Source organism: Hyla sarda, chromosome 8 (assembly GCF_029499605.1).
Source record: "Hyla sarda isolate aHylSar1 chromosome 8, aHylSar1.hap1, whole genome shotgun sequence".
Taxonomy (NCBI): domain Eukaryota; kingdom Metazoa; phylum Chordata; class Amphibia; order Anura; family Hylidae; genus Hyla; species Hyla sarda.
The window spans coordinates 224,866,805-224,888,997 of record NC_079196.1 but is presented as its reverse complement, the minus strand read 5'-3'; the positions used below and the strand labels follow the sequence as shown (position 1 = coordinate 224,888,997).

The 22,193-nt window shown below is 46.6% G+C and overlaps 1 protein-coding gene across 2 annotated transcripts in view; it reads right to left on the bottom strand.

Annotated features, from left to right (window-relative positions):
• Positions 1-13,620: 13,620 nt before the first annotated feature.
• The window catches only part of LOC130283802 (sulfotransferase 1C1-like), a 38,595-nt gene continuing 30,022 nt past the window's right edge, over positions 13,621-22,193 (bottom strand). For both annotated transcript variants that reach the window (XM_056533307.1, XM_056533306.1), the window contains exons 4-7: positions 21,932-22,058; positions 16,035-16,129; positions 15,781-15,961; positions 13,621-15,644 (exon numbers count right to left, since the gene is read on the bottom strand). In XM_056533307.1, coding sequence (XP_056389282.1) covers positions 15,532-15,644; positions 15,781-15,961; positions 16,035-16,129; positions 21,932-22,058 — 516 coding nt within the window. In that variant the 3' untranslated portion in view covers positions 13,621-15,531. The remainder of the gene's footprint in view (positions 15,645-15,780; positions 15,962-16,034; positions 16,130-21,931; positions 22,059-22,193) is intronic.

Genomic DNA, 22,193 nt, shown 5'->3' with positions numbered 1-22,193 from the left:
TGCTCCGCTCCGCTGATGTGGCCTGACGGGCGACGTGTCAATATCATAGAGTCCTTAAAGCGACAGCACTGGAGGTAGACTTCCGGTCTTAGCGGAAGTCTCGCATCCGCCATGTTTTTTGTGGGTATTTCAACTTGCTTAGCCTATAATATATATATATCAGTATGAAATTATAGGCTCATGTTATATTGATTTCTATTATATATGCGTAGTATAATACAAGATGGAGGGAATAACATGGATTATCTGGTGACAATGGGGGAAGCAAGTGTCCAGTCAATTCTTTAAGTCAGTGTTTTCCAACCAGGATCCCTCCAGCTGTTGAAAAACTACAACTTCCAGTATGCCTGGACAGCCTAAGGCTGTCCGGGCATGCTGGAACTTTTATTATTGCAACAGCTGGAGGCACACTGGTTGGGAACCACTGCTTTTATGTGGAAGCAGGAGAATGAGCAAGAGTAATGATCATAGACTGTGACCAAACCAGTTGTGTAGACTCCAGGGTCAGATCATCTCCAAAACGTCCTGCTGTTATTGATAGAAAGGTGTCCGATCACACAGGACATCACAGCTTGGTGTATATGGGGCCCCGCAGACCGGTCAGAGCCCATGTGACCCCTGTCCACCCATAAAAGTCTCTATAATGGGCACCAAAGCCTCAGAACTGGAGCAAAGGAAGAAGACACCTGTTCTAATGGATGATGTTCTCCATCGTGTGGATGGCCGGGTGCTGGCGGGATGTGGTTGACAATGTTCTGCTGGAGACCTTGTGTCCTGGCATCATGTGGATGTTAGACGTCGCATATATCTCTACCTTCCTTGTGGTCGCTTGTGTTTTTGTTAGTCCTATCTCTGGTAGGACAAGTGATAAAACCACCTTAAAGGAGTACTCCGGGATAGGAAAATTGCCCGTCATACTGCCGGCAGTAAAAAAAAATAAAGAGGTACATACCTTCCGTCGCTCCCCCGATGCCTCCGGTAACCCGCTCCAGCCTCCACCGCGATCTGGTTGCCGGTGGTCGGCGACTCATCCTGCACTCAGCCAATCACAGGCCGCAGTGAAGTCCCGCCTCGGCCAGCGATAGGCTGAGCAGCAGTGTGACCTTTTTTGGCCCCGGCAGCAGGTGCACCTATCGCTGGCCGAGGCGGGACTTCACTGCGGCCTGTGATTGGCTATGTGCAGGATGAGTCGCCGACCACCGGCAACCGGGAAGAGGATCGCGGTGGAGGCCAGAGCTGGTTACCGGAGGCACCAGGGGAGCGACGGAAGGTATAAACCCCTTTATTTTTTTACTGCCGGCAGTATGACGGGCAATTTTCCCATCCCGGAGTACTCCTTTAAGAGTTTTTCACTTTGTTGGTGTCACTCAGTTTGTATAAAGTCTTTTTTTTATTGTAAGCAAAGTATATCTTCTAGACAGAGCCGTAGCTTGTAGCTTCTAGGCCCCGATGCAAAATCTGCAACAGGGCCCCATGTGCCAATTATAATATTGGTCTCTTATGGGGCAGATGTGCTTTGGGGCCCCCTTAGGCACCAGGGCCCCGGTACGACTGCTACCTCCATAGCTACACCCCTGCTTCTAGCTCGTGGTATCATCTAAAGAACTTGGGGGGCAACTCTATCTGAACTTGGCATCTCCACCAGGAAACTCCATGAGGTTGCCAAAGAATGTTCTGAAGGGACATAGGGGGAGATTTATCAGAACCTGTCCAGAGGAAAAGTTGCCCAGTTGCCCATAGCAACCAATCAGATTTTCTTTCATTTTGCAGAGGCCTTGTTAAAAATGAAAGTAGTCATCTGATTGGTTGCTATGGGCAACTGGGAAACTTTTTTCCTCCCCTAGACAGGTTTTGATTGATGTCCCCCATAGTGTCTTGTGGTCGGCGGCCATCACTGAGCGTTGTATGGAGACATTTCCCTTTCTCCCTCTCAGGAGAGTGAGTTCTGCATCTTTTATAAGCCTGACGTTAGCCAGTTTCTTGGGCCAGATGGCACCTGAGACCCCAGAACAAGAACTTCTTTACAACTGAACACGAGTCTGTTGAACCTCAACAAAAAGACAAGGTCCCATCCTAGTAGACCAGTGGTCTCTAACCTGCGGACCTCCAGATGTTGCAAAACTACAATTCCCAGCATGCCCGGACAGCCAACGGCTGTCCGGGCAAGCTGGGAGTTGAAGTTTTGCAAAAAGGGAAGCCTTGATTTACCTTTCATGATCAGTGCGGATCCTCTGGAAGAGGCAGACAAGTGTTTGGCATGCTGGGAGTTGTAGTTTTGCAACATCTGGAGGTCCGCAGGTCGAAGACCACTGTAGTAGACCAGAAGGGAGACTACAACAAATGGCAGATCCTTTAATAAAAGAGCATAGGATCCCGTATGATTCCACCTTCAGTTTATGGCACCAGTAATTGTTAAAAAAAAATTCAGATTAGACAGAGCCGCCGCCATCTGTTGCTGGAATGTTCTGCTAAAGAAATCTTAACCCTTCCAGTACTTATCAGCTGGTGTATGCCTCACAGGAAGTTCTTTTCTTTTTGAATTTCTTTTCTGTCTGACCACAGTGCTCTCTGCTGCCACCTCTGTCCATGTCAGGAACTGTCCAGAGCAGGAGCAAATCCCCATAGCAAATCTCTCCTGCTCTCGACAGTTCCTGAGATGGACAGAGGTGTCGGCAGAGAGCACTGTGGTCAGACAGAAAATAAATTCAAAAAGAAAAGAACTTCCTCTGTAGCATACAGCTGCTGATAAGTACTGGAAGAATTAAGATTTGTTAATGGAAGCAATTTACAAATCTGTTTAACTTTCTGGCACCAGTTGATTAAAACATTTTTTTTTCCCACCGGAGTACCCCTTTAAGATCTCATCTGCCTGGCCCTTCAGGAGGAATCCTTCCAATATAGAGGCTTCTATTGCACCTTCTAGGGTCTTGAACCCTTAGGTCTTTAAAGGGGTATTCCACACCTAGACATTTTATCCCCTCAGGGCTGCCATCAGAAATTTCGGGTCCCCTCGCACAGCTCAAGGCCTGCCCCCCCCCCCCCGTTCCATGTAGAGATATATGGAAGGGGTGTGCCGGCCGCAGCTTCCTGCGGGGTACAGACGTCAGGGGGGGCAGCGCTTGGACCCCGCTGGGATCTATAACTTATAGATAAGTTATTTTTCACCAGACTACTCCTTTTTAAAGTGGGGCCTACCCAAACTATATGGAAGCAACTATTAACAGAGGGGCCTACCCAAACTATATGGAAGCAACTATTAACAGAGGGGCCTACCCAAACTATATGGAAGCAACTATTAACAGAGGGGCCTACCCAAACTATATGGAATCAACTATTAACAGAGGGGCCTACCCAAACTATATGGAAGCAACTATTAACAGAGGGGCCTACCCAAACTATATGGAAGCAACTATTAACAGAGGGGCCTACCCAAACTATATGGAAGCAACTATTAACAGAGGGGCCTACCCAAACTATATGGTAGCAACTATTAACAGAGGGGCCTACCCAAACTATATGGTAGCAACTATTAACAGAGGGGCCTACCCAAACTATATGGAATCAACTATTAACAGAGGGGCCTACCCAAACTATATGGAAGCAACTATTAACAGAGGGGCCTACCCAAACTATATGGGAGCAACTATTAACAGAGGGGCCTACCCAAACTATATGGTAGCAACTATTAACAGAGGGGCCTACCCAAACTATATGGAATCAACTATTAACAGAGGGGCCTACCCAAACTATATGGAAGCAACTATTAACAGAGGGGCCTACCCAAACTATATGGGAGCAACTATTAACAGAGGGGCCTACCCAAACTATATGGTAGCAACTATTAACAGAGGGGCCTACCCAAACTATATGGAATCAACTATTAACAGAGGGGCCTACCCAAACTATATGGGAGCAACTATTAACAGAGGGGCCTACCCAAACTATATGGTAGCAGCTATTAACAGAGGGGCCTACCCAAACTATATGGTAGCAACTATTAACAGAGGGGCCTACCCAAACTATATGGAAGCAACTATTAGCAGAGGGGCCTACCCAAACTATATGGAAGCAACTATTAGCAGAGGGGCCTACCCAAACTATATGGAAGCAACTATTAACAGAGGGGCCTACCCAAACTATATGGAAGCAACTATTAACAGAGGGGCCTACCCAAACTATATGGAATCAACTATTAACAGAGGGGCCTACCCAAACTATATGGAAGCAACTATTAACAGAGGGGCCTACCCAAACTATATGGAATCAACTATTAACAGAGGGGCCTACCCAAACTATATGGTAGCAACTATTAACAGAGGGGCCTACCCAAACTATATGGAAGCAACTATTAGCAGAGGGGCCTACCCAAACTATATGGAAGCAACTATTAACAGAGGGGCCTACCCAAACTATATGGAATCAACTATTAACAGAGGGGCCTACCCAAACTATATGGAAGCAACTATTAACAGAGGGGCCTACCCAAACTATATGGTAGCAACTATTAACAGAGGGGCCTACCCAAACTATATGGAAGCAACTATTAGCAGAGGGGCCTACCCAAACTATATGGAAGCAACTATTAACAGAGGGGCCTACCCAAACTATATGGAAGCAACTATTAACAGAGGGGCCTACCCAAACTATATGGAAGCAACTATTAACAGAGGGGCCTACCCAAACTATATGGAATCAACTATTAACAGAGGGGCCTACCCAAACTATATGGAAGCAACTATTAACAGAGGGGCCTACCCAAACTATATGGAATCAACTATTAACAGAGGGGCCTACCCAAACTATATGGAAGCAACTATTAACAGAGGGGCCTACCCAAACTATATGGTAGCAACTATTAACAGAGGGGCCTACCCAAACTATATGGAAGCAACTATTAACAGAGGGGCCTACCCAAACTATATGGAAGCAACTATTAACAGAGGGGCCTACCCAAACTATATGGAAGCAACTATTAACAGAGGGGCCTACCCAAACTATATGGTAGCAACTATTAACAGAGGGGCCTACCCAAACTATATGGAAGCAACTATTAACAGAGGGGCCTACCCAAACTATATGGAATCAACTATTAACAGAGGGGCCTACCATAACTATATGGAAGCAACTATTAACAGAGGGGCCTACCCAAACTATATGGAAGCAACTATTAACAGAGGGGCCTACCCAAATTATATGGTAGCAACTATTAACAGAGGGGCCTACCCAAACTATATGGGAGCAACTATTAACAGAGGGGCCTACCCAAACTATATGGAAGCAACTATTAACAGAGGGGCCTACCCAAACTATATGGAAGCAACTATTAACAGAGGGGCCTACCCAAACTATATGGAAGCAACTATTAACAGAGGGGCCTACCCAAACTATATGGTAGCAACTATTAACAGAGGGGCCTACCCAAACTATATGGAAGCAACTATTAACAGAGGGGCCTACCCAAACTATATGGAATCAACTATTAACAGAGGGGCCTACCATAACTATATGGAAGCAACTATTAACAGAGGGGCCTACCCAAACTATATGGAAGCAACTATTAACAGAGGGGCCTACCCAAATTATATGGTAGCAACTATTAACAGAGGGGCCTACCCAAACTATATGGGAGCAACTATTAACAGAGGGGCCTACCCAAACTATATGGAAGCAATTATTAACAGAGGGGCCTACCCAAACTATATGGTAGCAACTATTAACAGAGGGGCCTACCCAAACTATATGGAAACAACTATTAACAGAGGGGCCTACCCAAACTATATGGTAGCAACTATTAACAGAGGGGCCTACCCAAACTATATGGAAGCAACTATTAACAGATGGGCCTACCCAAACTATATGGAAGCAACTATTAACAGAGGGGCCTACCCAAACTATATGGAAGCAACTATTAACAGAGGGGCCTACCCAAACTATATGGAAGCAACTATTAACAAAGGGGCCTACCCAAACTATATGGAAACAACTATTAACAGAGGGGCCTCCCCAAACTATATGGAATCAACTATTAAAAGAGGGGCCTACCCAAACTATATGGGAGCAACTATTAACAGAGGGACCTACCCAAACTATATGGAAGCAACTATTAACAGAGGGGCCTACCCAAACTATATGGAAGCAACTATTAACAGAGGGGCCTACCCAAACTATATGGAAGCAACTATTAACAGAGGGGCCTACCCAAACTATATGGGAGCAACTATTAACAGAGGGGCCTACCCAAACTATATGGAAGCAACTATTAACAGAGGGGCCTACCCAAACTATATGGAATCAACTATTAACAGAGGGGCCTACCCAAACTATATGGAAGCAACTATTAACAGAGGGGCCTACCCAAACTATATGGGAGCAACTATTAACAGAGGGGCCTACCCAAACTATATGGAATCAACTATTAACAGAGGGACCTACCCAAACTATATGGAAGCAACTATTAACAGAGGGGCCTACCCAAACTATATGGGAGCAACTATTAACAGAGGGGCCTACCCAAACTATATGGAATCAACTATTAACAGAGGGGCCTACCCAAACTATATGGTAGCAACTATTAACAGAGGGGCCTACCCAAACTATATGGAAGCAACTATTAACAGAGGGGCCTACCCAAACTATATGGAAGCAACTATTAACAGAGGGGCCTACCCAAATTATATGGAAGCAACTATTAACAGAGGGGCCTACCCAAACTATATGGGAGCAACTATTAACAGAGGGGCCTACCCAAACTATATGGAAGCAACTATTAACAGAGGGACCTACCCAAACTATATGGAAGCAACTATTAACAGAGGGGCCTACCCAAACTATATGGGAGCAACTATTAACAGAGGGGCCTACCCAAACTATATGGTAGCAACTATTAATAGAGGGGCCAACCCAAACTATATGGAAGCAACTATTAACAGAGGGGCCTACCCAAACTATATGGAATCAACTATTAACAGAGGGGCCTACCCAAACTATATAGAAGAAACTATTAACAGAGGGGCCTACCCAAACTATATGGAAGCAACTATTAACAGAGGGGCCTACCCAAACTATATGGAAGCAACTATTAACAGAGGGGCCTACCCAAACTATATGGAATCAACTATTAACAGAGGGGCCTACCCAAACTATATGGTAGCAACTATTAACAGAGGGGCCTACCCAAACTATATGGGAGCAACTATTAACAGAGGGGCCTACCCAAACTATATGGAATCAACTATTAACAGAGGGGCCTACCCAAACTATATGGTAGCAACTATTAACAGAGGGGCCTACCCAAACTATATGGTAGCAACTATTAACAGAGGGGCCTACCCAAACTATATGGAAGCAACTATTAACAGAGGGGCCTACCCAAACTATATGGTAGCAGCTATTAACAGAGGGGCCTACCCAAACTATATGGTAGCAACTATTAACAGAGGGGCCTACCCAAACTATATGGAATCAACTATTAACAGAGGGGCCTCCCCAAACTATATGGAATCAACTATTAACAGAGGGGCCTACCCAAACTATATGGGAGCAACTATTAACAGAGGGGCCTACCCAAACTATATGGAAGCAACTATTAACAGAGGGGCCTACCCAAACTATATGGAATCAACTATTAACAGAGGGGCCTCCCCAAACTATATGGAATCAACTATTAACAGAGGGGCCTACCCAAACTATATGGGAGCAACTATTAACAGAGGGGCCTACCCAAACTATATGGAAGCAACTATTAACAGAGGGACCTACCCAAACTATATGGAAGCAACTATTAACAGAGGGGCCTACCCAAACTATATGGAAGCAACTATTAACAGAGGGGCCGACCCAAACTATATGGAAGCAACTATTAACAGAGGGGCCTACCCAAACTATATGGAAGCAACTATTAACAGAGGGGCCGACCCAAACTATGTAGGGGGCTCCATATAGTTTGCGTAGGCCCCTCTATTAATAGTTGCCCCTATAGGTGTGGTAGGCCCCTCTGTTAATAGTTGCCCCTATAGTTGTGGTAGGCCCCTCTGTTAATAGTTGCCCCCACAGTTGTGGTAGGCCCCTCTGTTAAAAGTTTCCCCCATAGTTGTGGTAGGCCTGGGCCCCTCTCAGAGAGACCTACAACTATATGGGGGGGGGGGGTAACTATCAGCAAAGAGGGGCTTGCAACAACTATATGGGCCGGGCACAATTTGTCACTATATAATTGTTGTACGCCCCTTTCTGCTGTTAACCGTTGCCCCCAATGCTGTATCAATGCGCAGAGGTCGTGCGCAGGGGTGTAGCTAGAACCCACAGGGCCCCGATGCAAAACATTACCTCGGGGCTCCCTACCACTCCCCGCTGACATGCCCCCCCCCCCCCCCAGGGCCCGGGCATTTTATAATAAGCAACCCATTTTGTTGGTGGGAGTTTGACTGCTGAGACCCCCACCGATCACCTCACTTGAAGTTGTTCTCCAGCTGTTGGAAAGCTAAAACTCCCATCATGTCTGGAGAGCCTCAGGGAATGGGAGTTGTGGTTTTGTAACAGCTGGAGAGACACAGATTGGACACAGTTTTACCCATCATCACTGCAGAACTTACAAGTGACTACAGCTCTGATGGGACAGTCAGGAGAATACACAATGATATCAGTGACCTGAGTGACGTCTTCTGACTTGAGTGATATCTTCTCTGTTATCTTTTCTTCTTCATCTCGTCCAGAGACCAGGTCTTCCCCCAGCTCCATCTTCTCTGCAGAGTCGGACATCCAGACATCATTGGCTCCTCACATTGTCAGCAGATCCTCATCCTCTGCATGAAGACAGTAATCATTATAACCTTGCCAGAAAGTGTAACCTAAATACAATACTGCCCCACACTGTACCCTAAATATAATCCTGCCCCACACTGTACCCTGAATATAATTCTGCTATACACTGTACCCACTTAATATAATCCTGCCACAAACTGTACCCTGAATATAATACTGCTATACACTGTACCCTGAATATAATACTGCCACACACTGTACCCTGAATATAATACTACCACACACTGTACCCTGAATATAATCCTGCCACACACTGTACCCTGAATATAATACTGCCACACACTGTACCCTAAATATATAACTGCCCCACACTGTACCCCTGAATATAATACTGCTATACACTGTACCCCCTGAATATAATACTGCTATACACTGTACCCTGAATATAATCCTGCCACACACTGTACCCTGAATATAATACTGCCACACACTGTACCCTGAATATAATCCTGCCACACACTGTACCCTGAATATAATACTGCCACACACTGTACCCTAAATATATAACTGCCCCACACTGTACCCCTGAATATAATACTGCTATACACTGTACCCCCTGAATATAATACTGCCACACACTGTACCCTAAATATATAACTGCCCCACACTGTACCCCTGAATATAATACTGCTATACACTGTACCCCCTGAATATAATACTGCCACACACTGTACCCTGAATATAACCCTGCTCCACACTGTACCCTGAATATAATCCTGCCACACACTGTGCCCCTGAATATAATTCTGCCACACACTGTACCCCTAAATACAATACTGCCATACATGCATACACATCATATATACATATACACCCCCTCTTATCCTGTGTCCTCATCACCCCCATAACCCGCTGCACCTCTCATCACCCCCCCTGCACCTCTCATCACCCCCCCTGCACCTCTCATCACCCCCCCCTGCACCTCTCATCATCGCCCCCCCTGCACATCTCATCATCACCCCCCCCCCATAAGTTCACCTACCTTGCCGGGGATCGTTGAAATCACGTAAGGCTTCTGCTGCTCCTGGTGCTGGACGGGGAGGATGAAGGATATCGCGCAGTGACGTGGACAGGTCAGGTGATTGGAGTAGACGTATGTGCCTGCGCGGGGCACGTGACGTCTCTACTCCAATCAGCCCTTGGCCTGTCCGGCCCTGCCACAATTCTTAAGGGGCCCGCACCTAGAAATGGGTAATTTATTAGAAATGTGCGGGCCCTTCGGGCCCAGTCATAGTCCTAGCAGTCACCCAGCGGTCAGTGAGTGACAGTTGCAGTCACTCACTGACAAGCAGGACCGCCATCAGGTGACAAGCCAGAAAAAAAAAAAAAAACAGGTCCAGGGAAGTCCGGGCCCCATACAAGTGTATGTGTAGGGGATAAGATGTCTGAACGCGGAGGTCCCGCAGCTGGCACTCCCGCAATCTCTGTGCTGGAGCCGGCGTTCGCACAGAAGGCTGGGTGCGGGCAGCGGGGTCGTGACGTCACAGCCACGCCCCTCAAGACGTCACACCGCACCCCCTCAATGCAAGTCTATGGGAGGGGGCGTGACGCCCCCTCCCATAGACTTGCATTGAGGGGTGTGGTGTGACGTTATGAGGGGGCGTGACCGTGACGTTGCGATTCCCGCCAACTGCTCCAAGCGTTTGGGACAAAATTCTCTTTCTCTCTAGTATACAGCAGCTGATAAGTACTGGAAAGATTAAGATTTTTTTAATGGAAGTAATTTACAAATCTGTTTAACTTTTTGGCACCAGTTTAGGCTGGGTTCACATCACGTTTTTGCCATACTGTTTTCAATCAGTTTTTCTAAAGAAAACCGTATGGCAAAAAAAACCGGATGGAACAGTATGGGAAAAAGTAAACCGTATGCGTTTTTAAACTGTATAGTGTTTTTAAAAGTGCATACAGTTCCGTCAGTTTTTATTTTTTTTAAAAACCCATAAGTTTTTGAAAATTTTGTCCATTTTTAATGGGAGGGGTGATGGGTGGGGACTTTAGGATGCAAATGCGCATGTGCAAAGTAAAAACGTATACGGTTTCCCGTATGGAACCGTATACATGTGCGTTTCCCATTGATGTCCATGTTAGAAAAAAACTTATGAGGTTGCAGCACGGTTATTAAACTGGAGTAAAAGCCGTGGTTGACCACGTTTTTGTCTCCGGTTTTAAAACCGTACTGCAACCGCATACGTTTTTTTTAAAGATGGTTGTCAATGGGAAACGCACATGCATACGGTTCCATACGGTTTTCACCATACGGTTTTTTACTTTTTTTTGGAATTTCAATCAAGCAAGTCAAACTTTATTCATAACACATTCATACATCATTTTGTAAACCGTATATGGTTTTTAACTGTATACAGGTTAAAATTTGTCCACACGTTTTGATACAGTTTAGTCAGGTTTTGAGGAAGCCGTTTTTCATCAAAAACCTGATACAGGAACAGTATTGCAAAAACGTAGTGTGAATGCCGCCGTATACTGTTCCATCCGGTTTTTTTGGCCGTACGGTTTTCTTTAGAAAAACTGATTGAAAACAGTATAGCAAAAACGTGATGTGAACCCAGCCTTATTTAAAAAAATAAATAAAATGTTTTTCAGTGGAGTACCCCTTTAATGTTCTTTTCATTGATGTTTTACTTGGATTCCAATGATCCCAGCAGAGATCTGGCAAAAAGATTAGTTCCAAGAAGAAGCATTTAGTGTGCGGACACTGTGTCGGTTCTTATCCCAGATGGTGCAATGCGGGGAATGTGTAGAGAATCCCCGGATTATTGTTCCAGATGATTTCCTGGATGGAAAATTTTGTTCCGTCCTCCATGAAGAAGTTTCCCTCACGAGTTTACCAGACTATAGAAACAAGATACGAGAAGACCCAGGACTGAAGAGGTTAAACATTTTATCACCTGATGTTATGATTCTGGATCAGGGCTATACCTCCTTGGATGAGAGAAATCCCGAACCTAAAATTCCTCTTGAGGCCAACAAGACCCCAAAGCTTCTAAAAATAGAGAAGACGATCGTTATAGGAGAAAGGGCAGGGGGATTGAGAAAATTAAAGGGGTACTCCGCAGTCTCCACTGCCCCAGCGTTTAGAATTTTGTCCCAAATGCTTGGAGCAGGAGGTGGGGGTCGCATCGTCACGGCCACGCCCCCTCATAACGTCACACCACGCCCCCTCAATGCAAGTCTGTGGGAGGGGGCGTGACGGCCGTCACGCCCCCTCCCATAGACTTTCATTGAGAGGGCGCAATGTGACGTCACGAGGAGCATGGCTTTGACCTCACGACCCCCGTCGCCGGCTGCTGCACAGAGATCGGGTGAGTCCCAGCTGCAGGACCCCCGCGATCAGACATTTTATCCCCTATCCCTTTGGAAGGAGATATCCAGTACTGAAAAACTTATCTTCTATCCTAAGGATAGGGGGATAAGTTTCAGATCGCGGGGGTCCAACCGCTGGGGCCCCCCGCGATCTACCATATGGATCCTTGGCAGGAAGGGAGCGTGTTGAAGGGGGTGTGTTGACCCGCGGGAAGGGGGCGTGTTGACCACCACACGATGCAGCGGCTGACATGCCCCTCAATACGGGCGTGTCAGCCGCCGCTTTGTGCAGTGGTTAACACCCGCTATCTGGCTAGCGAGCCGGGGACCGGTACAGGAAATTGTGGGGGGCCCCAGCGGTCGGACCCCCCGCAATCTGAAACTTATCCCCTATCCTTAGGATAGGGGTATAAGTTTTTCAGCACTGGACTACCCCTATAAAGACCTAAGGGTTCAGGACCCTAGAAGCCTCTATATTGGAATGATTCCCCCTGAAGGTCCAGGCAGATGAGATCTTAAAGGGGTACTCCGGTGGAAAACATTTTTTTTTTTTTTTTATCAACTGGTGCCAGAAAGTTAAACAGATTTGTAAATCACTTCTCTTAAAAATTCTTAATCCTTCCAGTACTTTTTAGGGGCTGTATACTAAAGAGAAATCCAAAAAAAGAAATGCATTTCCTGTGATGTCATGACCACAGTGCTCTCTGCTGACCTCTGCTGTCCATTTTAGGAACTTTCCAGAGCAGAAGAAAATCCCCAAACAAACATGCAAACATATGCTGCTCTGGACAGTTCCTAAAATGGACAGCAGAGGTCAGCAGAGAGCACTGTGGTCATGACATCACAGGAAATGCATTTCTTTTTTTGAATTTCTCTTTAGTATACAGCCCCCAAAAACTACTGGAAGGATTAAGATTTTTTAATAGAAGTGATTTACAAATCTGTTTAACTTTCTGGCACCAGTTGATTAAAAAAAAAAAAGTTTTCCACGGGAGTACCCCTTTAACGATCACATGACCTAAGGTCCTGTACATGTATTTACACTATAGCATAATATATTAAATATATATATATTTATAATGACATTAGGAGGCGACTAGGGGTTAACCCACCAGGAAAGCCCTACCAGCATGGAGGAACTCTGACTGTGGGGACTTTTGACAAAGGTACGGGACAGAGTACCGTGAATATCGTCACTTCACAATTTCGCGAATATTTAGAATATAGTGATAAATATTCGTAATGACGAATATATATTTATATATATATATTTTTTATGCAAATTTTGTGCAAATTTTTATGCAAATATTGGCACTTCCAGACTGGAGATTGATCCCTCCCTTCTTTTAGGTGAGATATAATTGCGCATACGCACTATGCGAAAGAAGAGATCTGATTGGTTGCTCTGGGCACAGGTTTTGATAAATCTCCCCCTTTATGTTTATTCTGTAGGTCCATAGTCCATATGATTAGAACGATACCCAAATTATATAGGTTTTATTTTATATTACTGCTTATAAAAATATATAACTATTTGTATGAAAATTTGTATTCGTCTAAGAAGTGACAAAAAAATCAGCAGTTCTGGGCTTTGGTATTTTACATTTGCGCCAAGTACGGTGCGGTTTAATTAAGGTTATATTTTAATTATTCAGACATCGTCACAGTGTACAGAGATGATGGGAGGTGGAGTCTGTGAGATTAGGATTAGATACCGCAGCTCAGCAGACAGTATCACACATGATAGGATGAGATACAGCAGCTCAGCAGACAGTATCACACATGACAGGATTAGATACCACAGCTCAGCAGACAGTTTCACACATGACAGGATTAGATACAGCAGCTCAGCAGACAGTATCACACATGACAGGATTAGATACAGCAGCTCAGCAGACAGTATCACACATGACAGGATTAGATACCGCAGCTCAGCAGACAGTATCACACATGACATGATTAGATACCGCAGCTCAGCAGACAGTATCACACATGACATGATTAGATACCGCAGCTCAGCAGACAGTATCACACATGACAGGATTAGATACCGCAGCTCAGCAGACAGTATCACACATGACAGGATTAGATACCGCAGCTCAGCAGACAGTATCACACATGACAGGATTAGATACAGCAGCTCAGCAGACAATATCACACATGACAGGATTAGATACAGCAGCTCAGCAGACAGGATCACACATGACAGGATTAGATACAGCAGCTCAGCAGACAGTATCACACATGATAGGATGAGATACAACAGCTCAGCAGACAGTATCACACATGATAGGATTAGATACAGCAGCTCAGCAGACAGTATCAAACATGACAGGATTAGATACAGCAGCTCAGCAGACAGTGTCAAACATGACAGGCTTAGATACAGCAGCTCAGCAGACAGTTTCACACATGACAGGATTAGATACAGCAGCTCAGCAGACAGTATCACACATGATAGGATGAGATACAGCAGCTCAGCAGACAGTATCACACATGATAGGATTAGATACAGCAGCTCAGCAGACAATATCACACATGACAGGATTAGATACCGCAGCTCAGCAGACAGTATCACACATGATATGATTAGATACAGCAGCTCAGCAGACAGTATCACACATGATAGGATGAGATACAGCAGCTCAGCAGACAGTATCAAACATGACAGGATTAGATACAGCAGCTCAGCAGACAATATCACACATGACAGGATTAGATACAGCAGCTCAGCAGACAGTATCACACATGACAGGATTAGATACCGCAGCTCAGCAGACAGTATCACACATGACAGGATTAGATACAGCATCTCAGCAGACAGTATCAAAAATGACAGGATTAGATACCGCAGCTCAGCAGACAGTATCACACATGATAGGATGAGATACAGCAGCTTAGCAGACAGTATCACACATGATAGGATTAGATACCTCAACTCCACAGACAGTATCACACATGACAGGATTAGATACCGCAGCTCAGCAGACAGTATCACACATGATAGGATTAGATACCTCAACTCCACAGACAGTGTCACACATGATAGGCTTAGATACATACATTTTAATATCTCATTTGAAACTTATTGAATTGAATATATAGAAACCCCTATAGCAATGGTTGGATCTGGACCTCATAGATTTCCTATCATCGCATATGGGGACTGCACATGTAGCTGTGGTCTGATCCAGTGGAACTTCATGACAGTCTGCAGCCTCTGTGACATGCTGAGACTTGTAGTCCTACAACAGCTAAAAAGCCACTGCTGTACGAACCCAGTATCCATAGGGTTACACATGAATTATAATGTCCTGACGGCTTAGTCACCTGTGCCCCTATGGGTAACGTGGGAATCGGTCACCATGTCCGATCAGGTGGGGGCGCTCATCCTCAGAGCTGCGTGCGGAAAGTCAGGTCTGTCCCCTCCATCCTTCTCCGATATTCCTTCTCAAAGATTTCGTCCTGTGCCACCGTGAAATGATTCCTCCAGTCCCCCACAATGCCTGGAGTAAAAGAAGTCATAATCCATTGTGAAAGGAGCGACCTACCGTAACTTCTGAGCGCTCACAAGCAGCAGAATCATGATTACAGCTCTGAAGGCCCCATCTCCAGTATAACAAGGTATTTGGGACATTTTACCTTTCCTCATAAAGGGGGATACGGAATGGTCCATGACGAAGGAGGGGATGGTGCTATAGTTGGCCATCGGGTTCTTCCTCATAGCCTGGAAGGTGGTGTGCCGGTAGGCGTCCTCCAGGACCTCCTCAGAGAGCTCCTTCCCCAAAAACCTCATCACCTTCTCGATCTCTCGTCTTGTATCCTGTCAGAAGCGAGAAAATGCCGATTTACCTGGAGATAACTCCTCATTCTCCTTCCGGGGTCTGACCCCTCACCTCCATCATGTCCTCGTAGAAGATGTAAAGAACCTGATGATGGTCTTTAGCTTTCCACCAGCCCAACACGTGGTCAAACCAGCTCCCCCATGTGACTGCAAGAAGAAGAAATCCGAAATGTTAAAGGTTAACTCCATAATGCATGTGTTGTCACAGCCCCGCCCCTGTTGCTGCCATCACATCACTGTTGCTGCCATCACAAAAATCTATTTAATGTTCACCAACTGAAGGTACCCAACAACTGATAGGGCCAAAATGGTTGCAAAACTACAACTCCCAGTATGCCCGGACAGCCGTTGGCTGTCCGGCCATGCTGGGAGTTGTAGTTTTGCAACAGCTTGAGGCACCCTGGTTGCCTCCAGCTGTTGCAAAACTACATCTCCCCGCATGCCCATACAAGCAAAGGAAACCAAAATGTTAAGGGGTAACTCCATAATACATGCACATGTTTTATGGAGTTGTACCAGTGTGCCTCCATGTATGTCAAAGCCCCACCCCTGTTACTGTCATCACTCTCATATCTTCCCATTGTAATGTTTTTAGGGACCGCCATGGGCACCCAGCATGAACCACACTTTGATTTTGTCCTCCCTCTTCTATAGACTAACAGGAGGTGAGTGACTCTGCTGGATTTGCACCAAAACAAATACTTTCCCGTACTGTTTTTGTACTCTGGTTGCCTCCTGCTGTTGCAAAATCACATGTCCCAGCATGCCCAGATGGCCAAAGGAATCCAAAATGTTAAAGGGTAACTCCATAATACATGCACATATGTTGTCACAGCCCTGCCCCTGTTACTGTCACCCCTCTGCTATCTTCCCATTGTAATGCTTTTAGGGACCGCCATGGGCACTAACCATGGGTCACACTTTGATTTCGTCCTCCATCTTCTATATACTAACAGGAGGTGAGTGACTCCGCTGGATTTGCACCAAACAAATACTTTCCTGTACTGTTTTGTACCAATTCTGAGTTATTTCAGGTCATATTCTCCATTCACCTCCAGAGCTGAGCTTGAAAATTTAGCTTGTTGTCTGGATTTAATTTCATCCTTTGTCAGACATGTGGCCTAAGTTGATTTTCCCTTCTACAACCCCTTGCTCTTCACTAACAAGTGACCAGCAGAAATGTGAACGCAGCTCTGGAGGTGGATGGAGTAATAAACAGTATGTCAATGATATGTAAAGGAAATGATCCGCAAAGTCACGTAACTTTTTTTTTAATGAAGCTTTTCACTGCAAATTTTATTTAAAAAGTGGAGTTCTCCTTTAAGTAATGCAAAAAAGCAAAAAACCCTGAAAATAAAATAAAAAAACAAGCCTTCACACCAGTGTTTTACAACCAGGCAGCCTCCAGCTGTTGCAAAACTACAACTCCCAGCATGCCCAGGTTGTTTCTGGTATTGCAGTTCAGGTTGATTTAGTTTACTAGAACTGAGATGCAATACCAGACACAGCCTGTAAATAAATGTGGCGCTGTTTTGGGAACAAAGATGCCAAGTTTTGTTTTGTTCTAATTCTATACGACCCCTTTTAATGCTGAGTACGTCATACTGATCCCAAGAGACGTTATACTCCAGTCACATCCAGAGCTGCGTTCACAATTCTATTATCAGAAAGAAATAGACTATATGGTACCTAGTTTGTGAATGCAGCTCTGGATGTGACTGGAGCAGTGTTTCCCAACCACGGTGCCTCCAGTTGTTGCATGCTGGGAGTTGTAGTTTTGTAACAGTCTTTGCCCTATCGGTTGTTGGGCACCTTCAGTTGGTACACATTGAAGAGATGGGACCCATACAAAGTCCTGCTCCGCAGTATTACTTAGAGTAGGCTGAAACTGTCTCTCCGGGCATGCTGGGAGTTGTAGTTTTGCAACACAATACTGCTTTACACAGTTGAGTAAACTACAACTCCCAGCATAAAGTATGGGTTGGGTGCAGCTCACTCTTTCTGTATATAGCCGAAGTTACTGAAATGGGCTCCAACACCCCAGAAGTACGTCAAGTATTTATAAAGCAAATGGTATTTCAGTCCTCTAGGCTATATATACTATGTATGTATATAAAATGATTGTTACGCCGATCGCTCCGGGTCCCTGCTCCTCCCCGGAGCGCTCGCGTCGTTTACCTCCATGCAGCGCCCCGGTCAGACCCGCTGACTGGTAGCGCTGCATTAGTATCACCGGCGGGGATGCGACCCGCGTAGCGGGATGCGCCCGCTTGCGGCTCACATCCCAATCCCCTCACCTGTCCTGTCCTCCATCGGCTCAGTCCCGACGTGCGCGGCCCCACTCCCTAGGGCACGCGCGCGCCGGCACTCTGCGATTTAAAGGGCCAGTGCGCCACTGATTGGCGCCTGGCCCAATCAGCACATTCACCTGTGTCCTCTCTATAAAAACCCACTTCCCCTTCCCAGTATTGCCGGATCTTGTTGCATTGTGCCAGTGAAAGCCTTTCCTTGTATGTCCCAAGCCAGTGTTCCAGACCCTCTGCCGTTGCCCCTGACTACGATCCTTGCTGCCTGCCCTGACCTTCTGCTATGTCCGACCTTGCTCTTGCCTTATCCCTTGTACCGCGTCTGTCTCAGCCGTCAGCTGGGGTTGAGTCGCTATCGGGTGGAACGACCTGGGGGTTACCTGCCGCTGCAAGTCCATCCCGCTTTGCGGCGGGCTCTGGTGAAAACCAGTAACCCCTTAGACTCCGTTCCCCTGGTATGGCCCACGTCATCACCCCACTGACACAGAGGATCCACCACCAGCATCCTCACTGTATACCCATCCGGATCCTGACAATGATAGGAAAAATTCTCCTAAAAATAATGAATTATATGTGCGAGTGAAAAATGTTGGGAACCAAGATCATAAAAGACGGTATAGTTAATGCCAAGTAAAGATATAATCATGTGATGACAAAAGAAAGTAAAGTCCGGCACTGCCACTGTGTGTTCCACTAGGATCCTCCCTGTAGTTATTACAGCGAGTGTATGCGTAAGGTGAGAGTGTGCGCTGCTGGTGGTGCCTCACACGTTGAATGAAGAGATGGATAATGTAAACACATGGAGAAAAGAGCGAAGCAACTCACCCGGTAAGTAGATGGCAGCAGGATAGATCACTTCACGTCCGTACGGTGAACAGGTAGGGAGGCGGTGGATGGAAACGGGGGAATCAGGCGTCGGGCCACAGCCGTATCACACCGTTAGGTGCTTCGACAGGCCCCTGCGAAGCACGGGCCTGATGAAGCACCTAATGGTGTGATACGGCTGTGGCCAGACGCCTGATTCCACCGTTTCCTGGTGAAGCACCCAACGGTGTGATACGGCTGTTGCCTGACGCCTGATTCCCCTGTTTCCATCCACCGCCTCCCTGCCTGTTCACCGTACGCAGGGGCCTGAAGAAGCACCTAATGATGTGATACGGCTGTGGCCAGACGCCTGATTTCCCCGTTTCCTGATGAAGCACCCAACGGTGTGATACGGCTGTTGCCTGACGCCTGATTCCCCCGTTTCCTGACGAACCACCTAACGGTGTGATACGGCTGTTGCCTGACACCTGATTCCCCCGTTTCCATCCACCGCCTCCCTGCCTGTTCACCGTACGCAGGGGCCTGACAAAGCACCTAATGATGTGATACGGCTGTGGCCTGACGCTTGATTCCCCCGTTTCCTGACGAAGCACCTAGCGGTGTGATATGGCTGTGGCCTGACGCCTGATTCCCCCGTTTCCTAATGAAGCACCTAATGATGTGATACGGCTGTGGCCTGACGCTTGATTCCCCCATTTCCTGATGAAGCACCTAACGGTGGGATACGGCTGTGGCCCGACTCCTGATTCCCCCGTTTCCTGATGAAGCACCTAACATTCTGATACGGCTGTGGCCCGATGCCTGATTCCCCCGTTTCCTGACGAAGCACCTAGCGGTGTGATACGGCTGTTGCCTGACGCCTGATTCCCCCATTTCCTGATGAAGCACCTAACGATGTGATACGGCTTTGGCCCGACGCCTGATTCCCCCGTTTCCATCCACCGCCTCCCTGCCTGTTCACCGTACGCAGGGGCCTGACAAAGCACCTAATGATGTGATACGGCTGTGGCCTGACGCTTGATTCCCCCGTTTCCTGATGAAGCACCTAACGGTGTGATACGGCTGTGGCCCGACACCTGATTCCCCCGTTTCCTGATGAAGCACCTAACGGTGTGATACGGCTGTGGCCCGACACCTGATTCCCCCGTTTCCTGATGAAGCACCTAACGGTGTGATACGGCTGTGGCCCGACTCCTGATTCCCCCGTTTCCTGACGAAGCACCTAGCGGTGTGATATGGCTGTGGCCTGACGCTTGATTCCCCCCGTTTCCTGATGAAGCACCTAACGGTGTGATACGGCTGTGGCCTGACGCTTGATTCCCCCCGTTTCCTGATGAAGCACCTAACGGTGTGATACTGCTGTGGCCCGACACCTGATTCCCCCGTTTCCTGATGAAGCACCTAGCGGTGTGATACTGCTGTGGCCCGATGCCTGATTCCCCCGTTTCCTGATGAAGCACCTAACGGTGTGATACGGCTTTGGCCCGACGCCTGATTCCCCCGTTTCCTGATGAAGCACCTAGCGGTGTGATACGGCTGTGGCCCGATGCCTGATTCCCCCGTTTCCTGATGAAGCACCTAGCGGTGTGATACGGCTGACACCTGATTCCCCCGTTTCCTGACGAAGCACCTAGCGGTTTGATACGGCTGTGGCCCGACGCCTGATTCCCCCGTTTCCATCCACCGCCTCCCTGCCTGTTCACTGTACGCAGGGGCCTGACGAAGCACCTAATGATGTGATACGGCTGTGGCCCGACACCTGATTCCCCCGTTTCCTGATGAAGCACCTAATGGTGTGATACGGCTGTGGCCCGACTCCTGATTCCCCCGTTTCCTGACGAAGCACCTAGCGGTGTGATACGGCTGTTGCCTGACGCCTGATTCCCCGTTTCTATCCACCGCCTGACACCTACAGAACGGCAGATGCTGGCAGAACCATCACAGAGGAGTTACGCAACAGGGAGGAGAAGCGCGGCATGCCAGCCACTACGAGCCCACTAGCGGTCAGCTCGGAGGAGCGGGTTAGATCTACCCTGTTTAACATTATGGGCATATATGCTATTTAATCCGGCGGCTAGCGGAGGAGCCTGCAATTGACATTTATGGGCATAAACTGATAATCTCTTTACTTGGCATTAACTATACCACTAACGGTACCACCAAGGGGATACACGGTATATACGGCTATTTATTTGTTGGTGATTTAACCAACGGAGATTAACATTATAACATTACAACTACAAGTCCCAGCATGTCCTATAATTAATTCCAAGGCTAAACCACATCCAAGGCAGAATCCGTATCTACAATAAAGGTGGGAGGACTACAGATCCCAGCCTGCCTCAGACAAACCAGACCTACTTATGATAAGCAGCATTCTTAGACTTTTTATTTCATTTTATGCATTGTTTTATGGTATAACATATATTTGTATACACTCGGGGAGCCCTGTGACTGCATCATCTAGTCTACAATCTGATATATATTTGTTATTAATAAATGTATATAGATTGCACCCATTATGGTAATCTACTCATATATATATTTTTTTTAGACAACAGAACTATAACCATCTTTTCTGTGTAAAGCAGTATTGTGTTGCAAAACTACAACTCCCAGCATGCCCGGAGAGCCAGTTTCAACCTACTCCAAGTAACACTCCGGAGCAGGACTTTGTATGGGTCCCATCTATTCAATGTGCACCAACTGAAGGTACCTAACAACCAATAGGGCGAAGATTGTTGCAAAACTACAACTCACAGCATGCCCGGAAAGTATTTGTTTTTTGAATGTTGTGGATTGACGCTTGGACACCCACCATCTCCAGACAGGAAGCTTGAGAAGTAGGTGTCCCAATCTCCAGGGTCCGGGAGACCTTTGTTCATTTTCTGGAAGTAATAATAGGACACCATGCAGTCCTTGGCGTTCCTGGACATGTATATCACCTGTAAAAGTGTGGGAAATAGCATGTCATTCTAAAAAAGTGTTTTCCAAACAGCATGCCTCCAGCTGTTGCTAAACTACAACTCCCAGTTTCCCCGGACAGCCTCTGGCTGTTCGCGCATGCTGGGAGTTGTAGT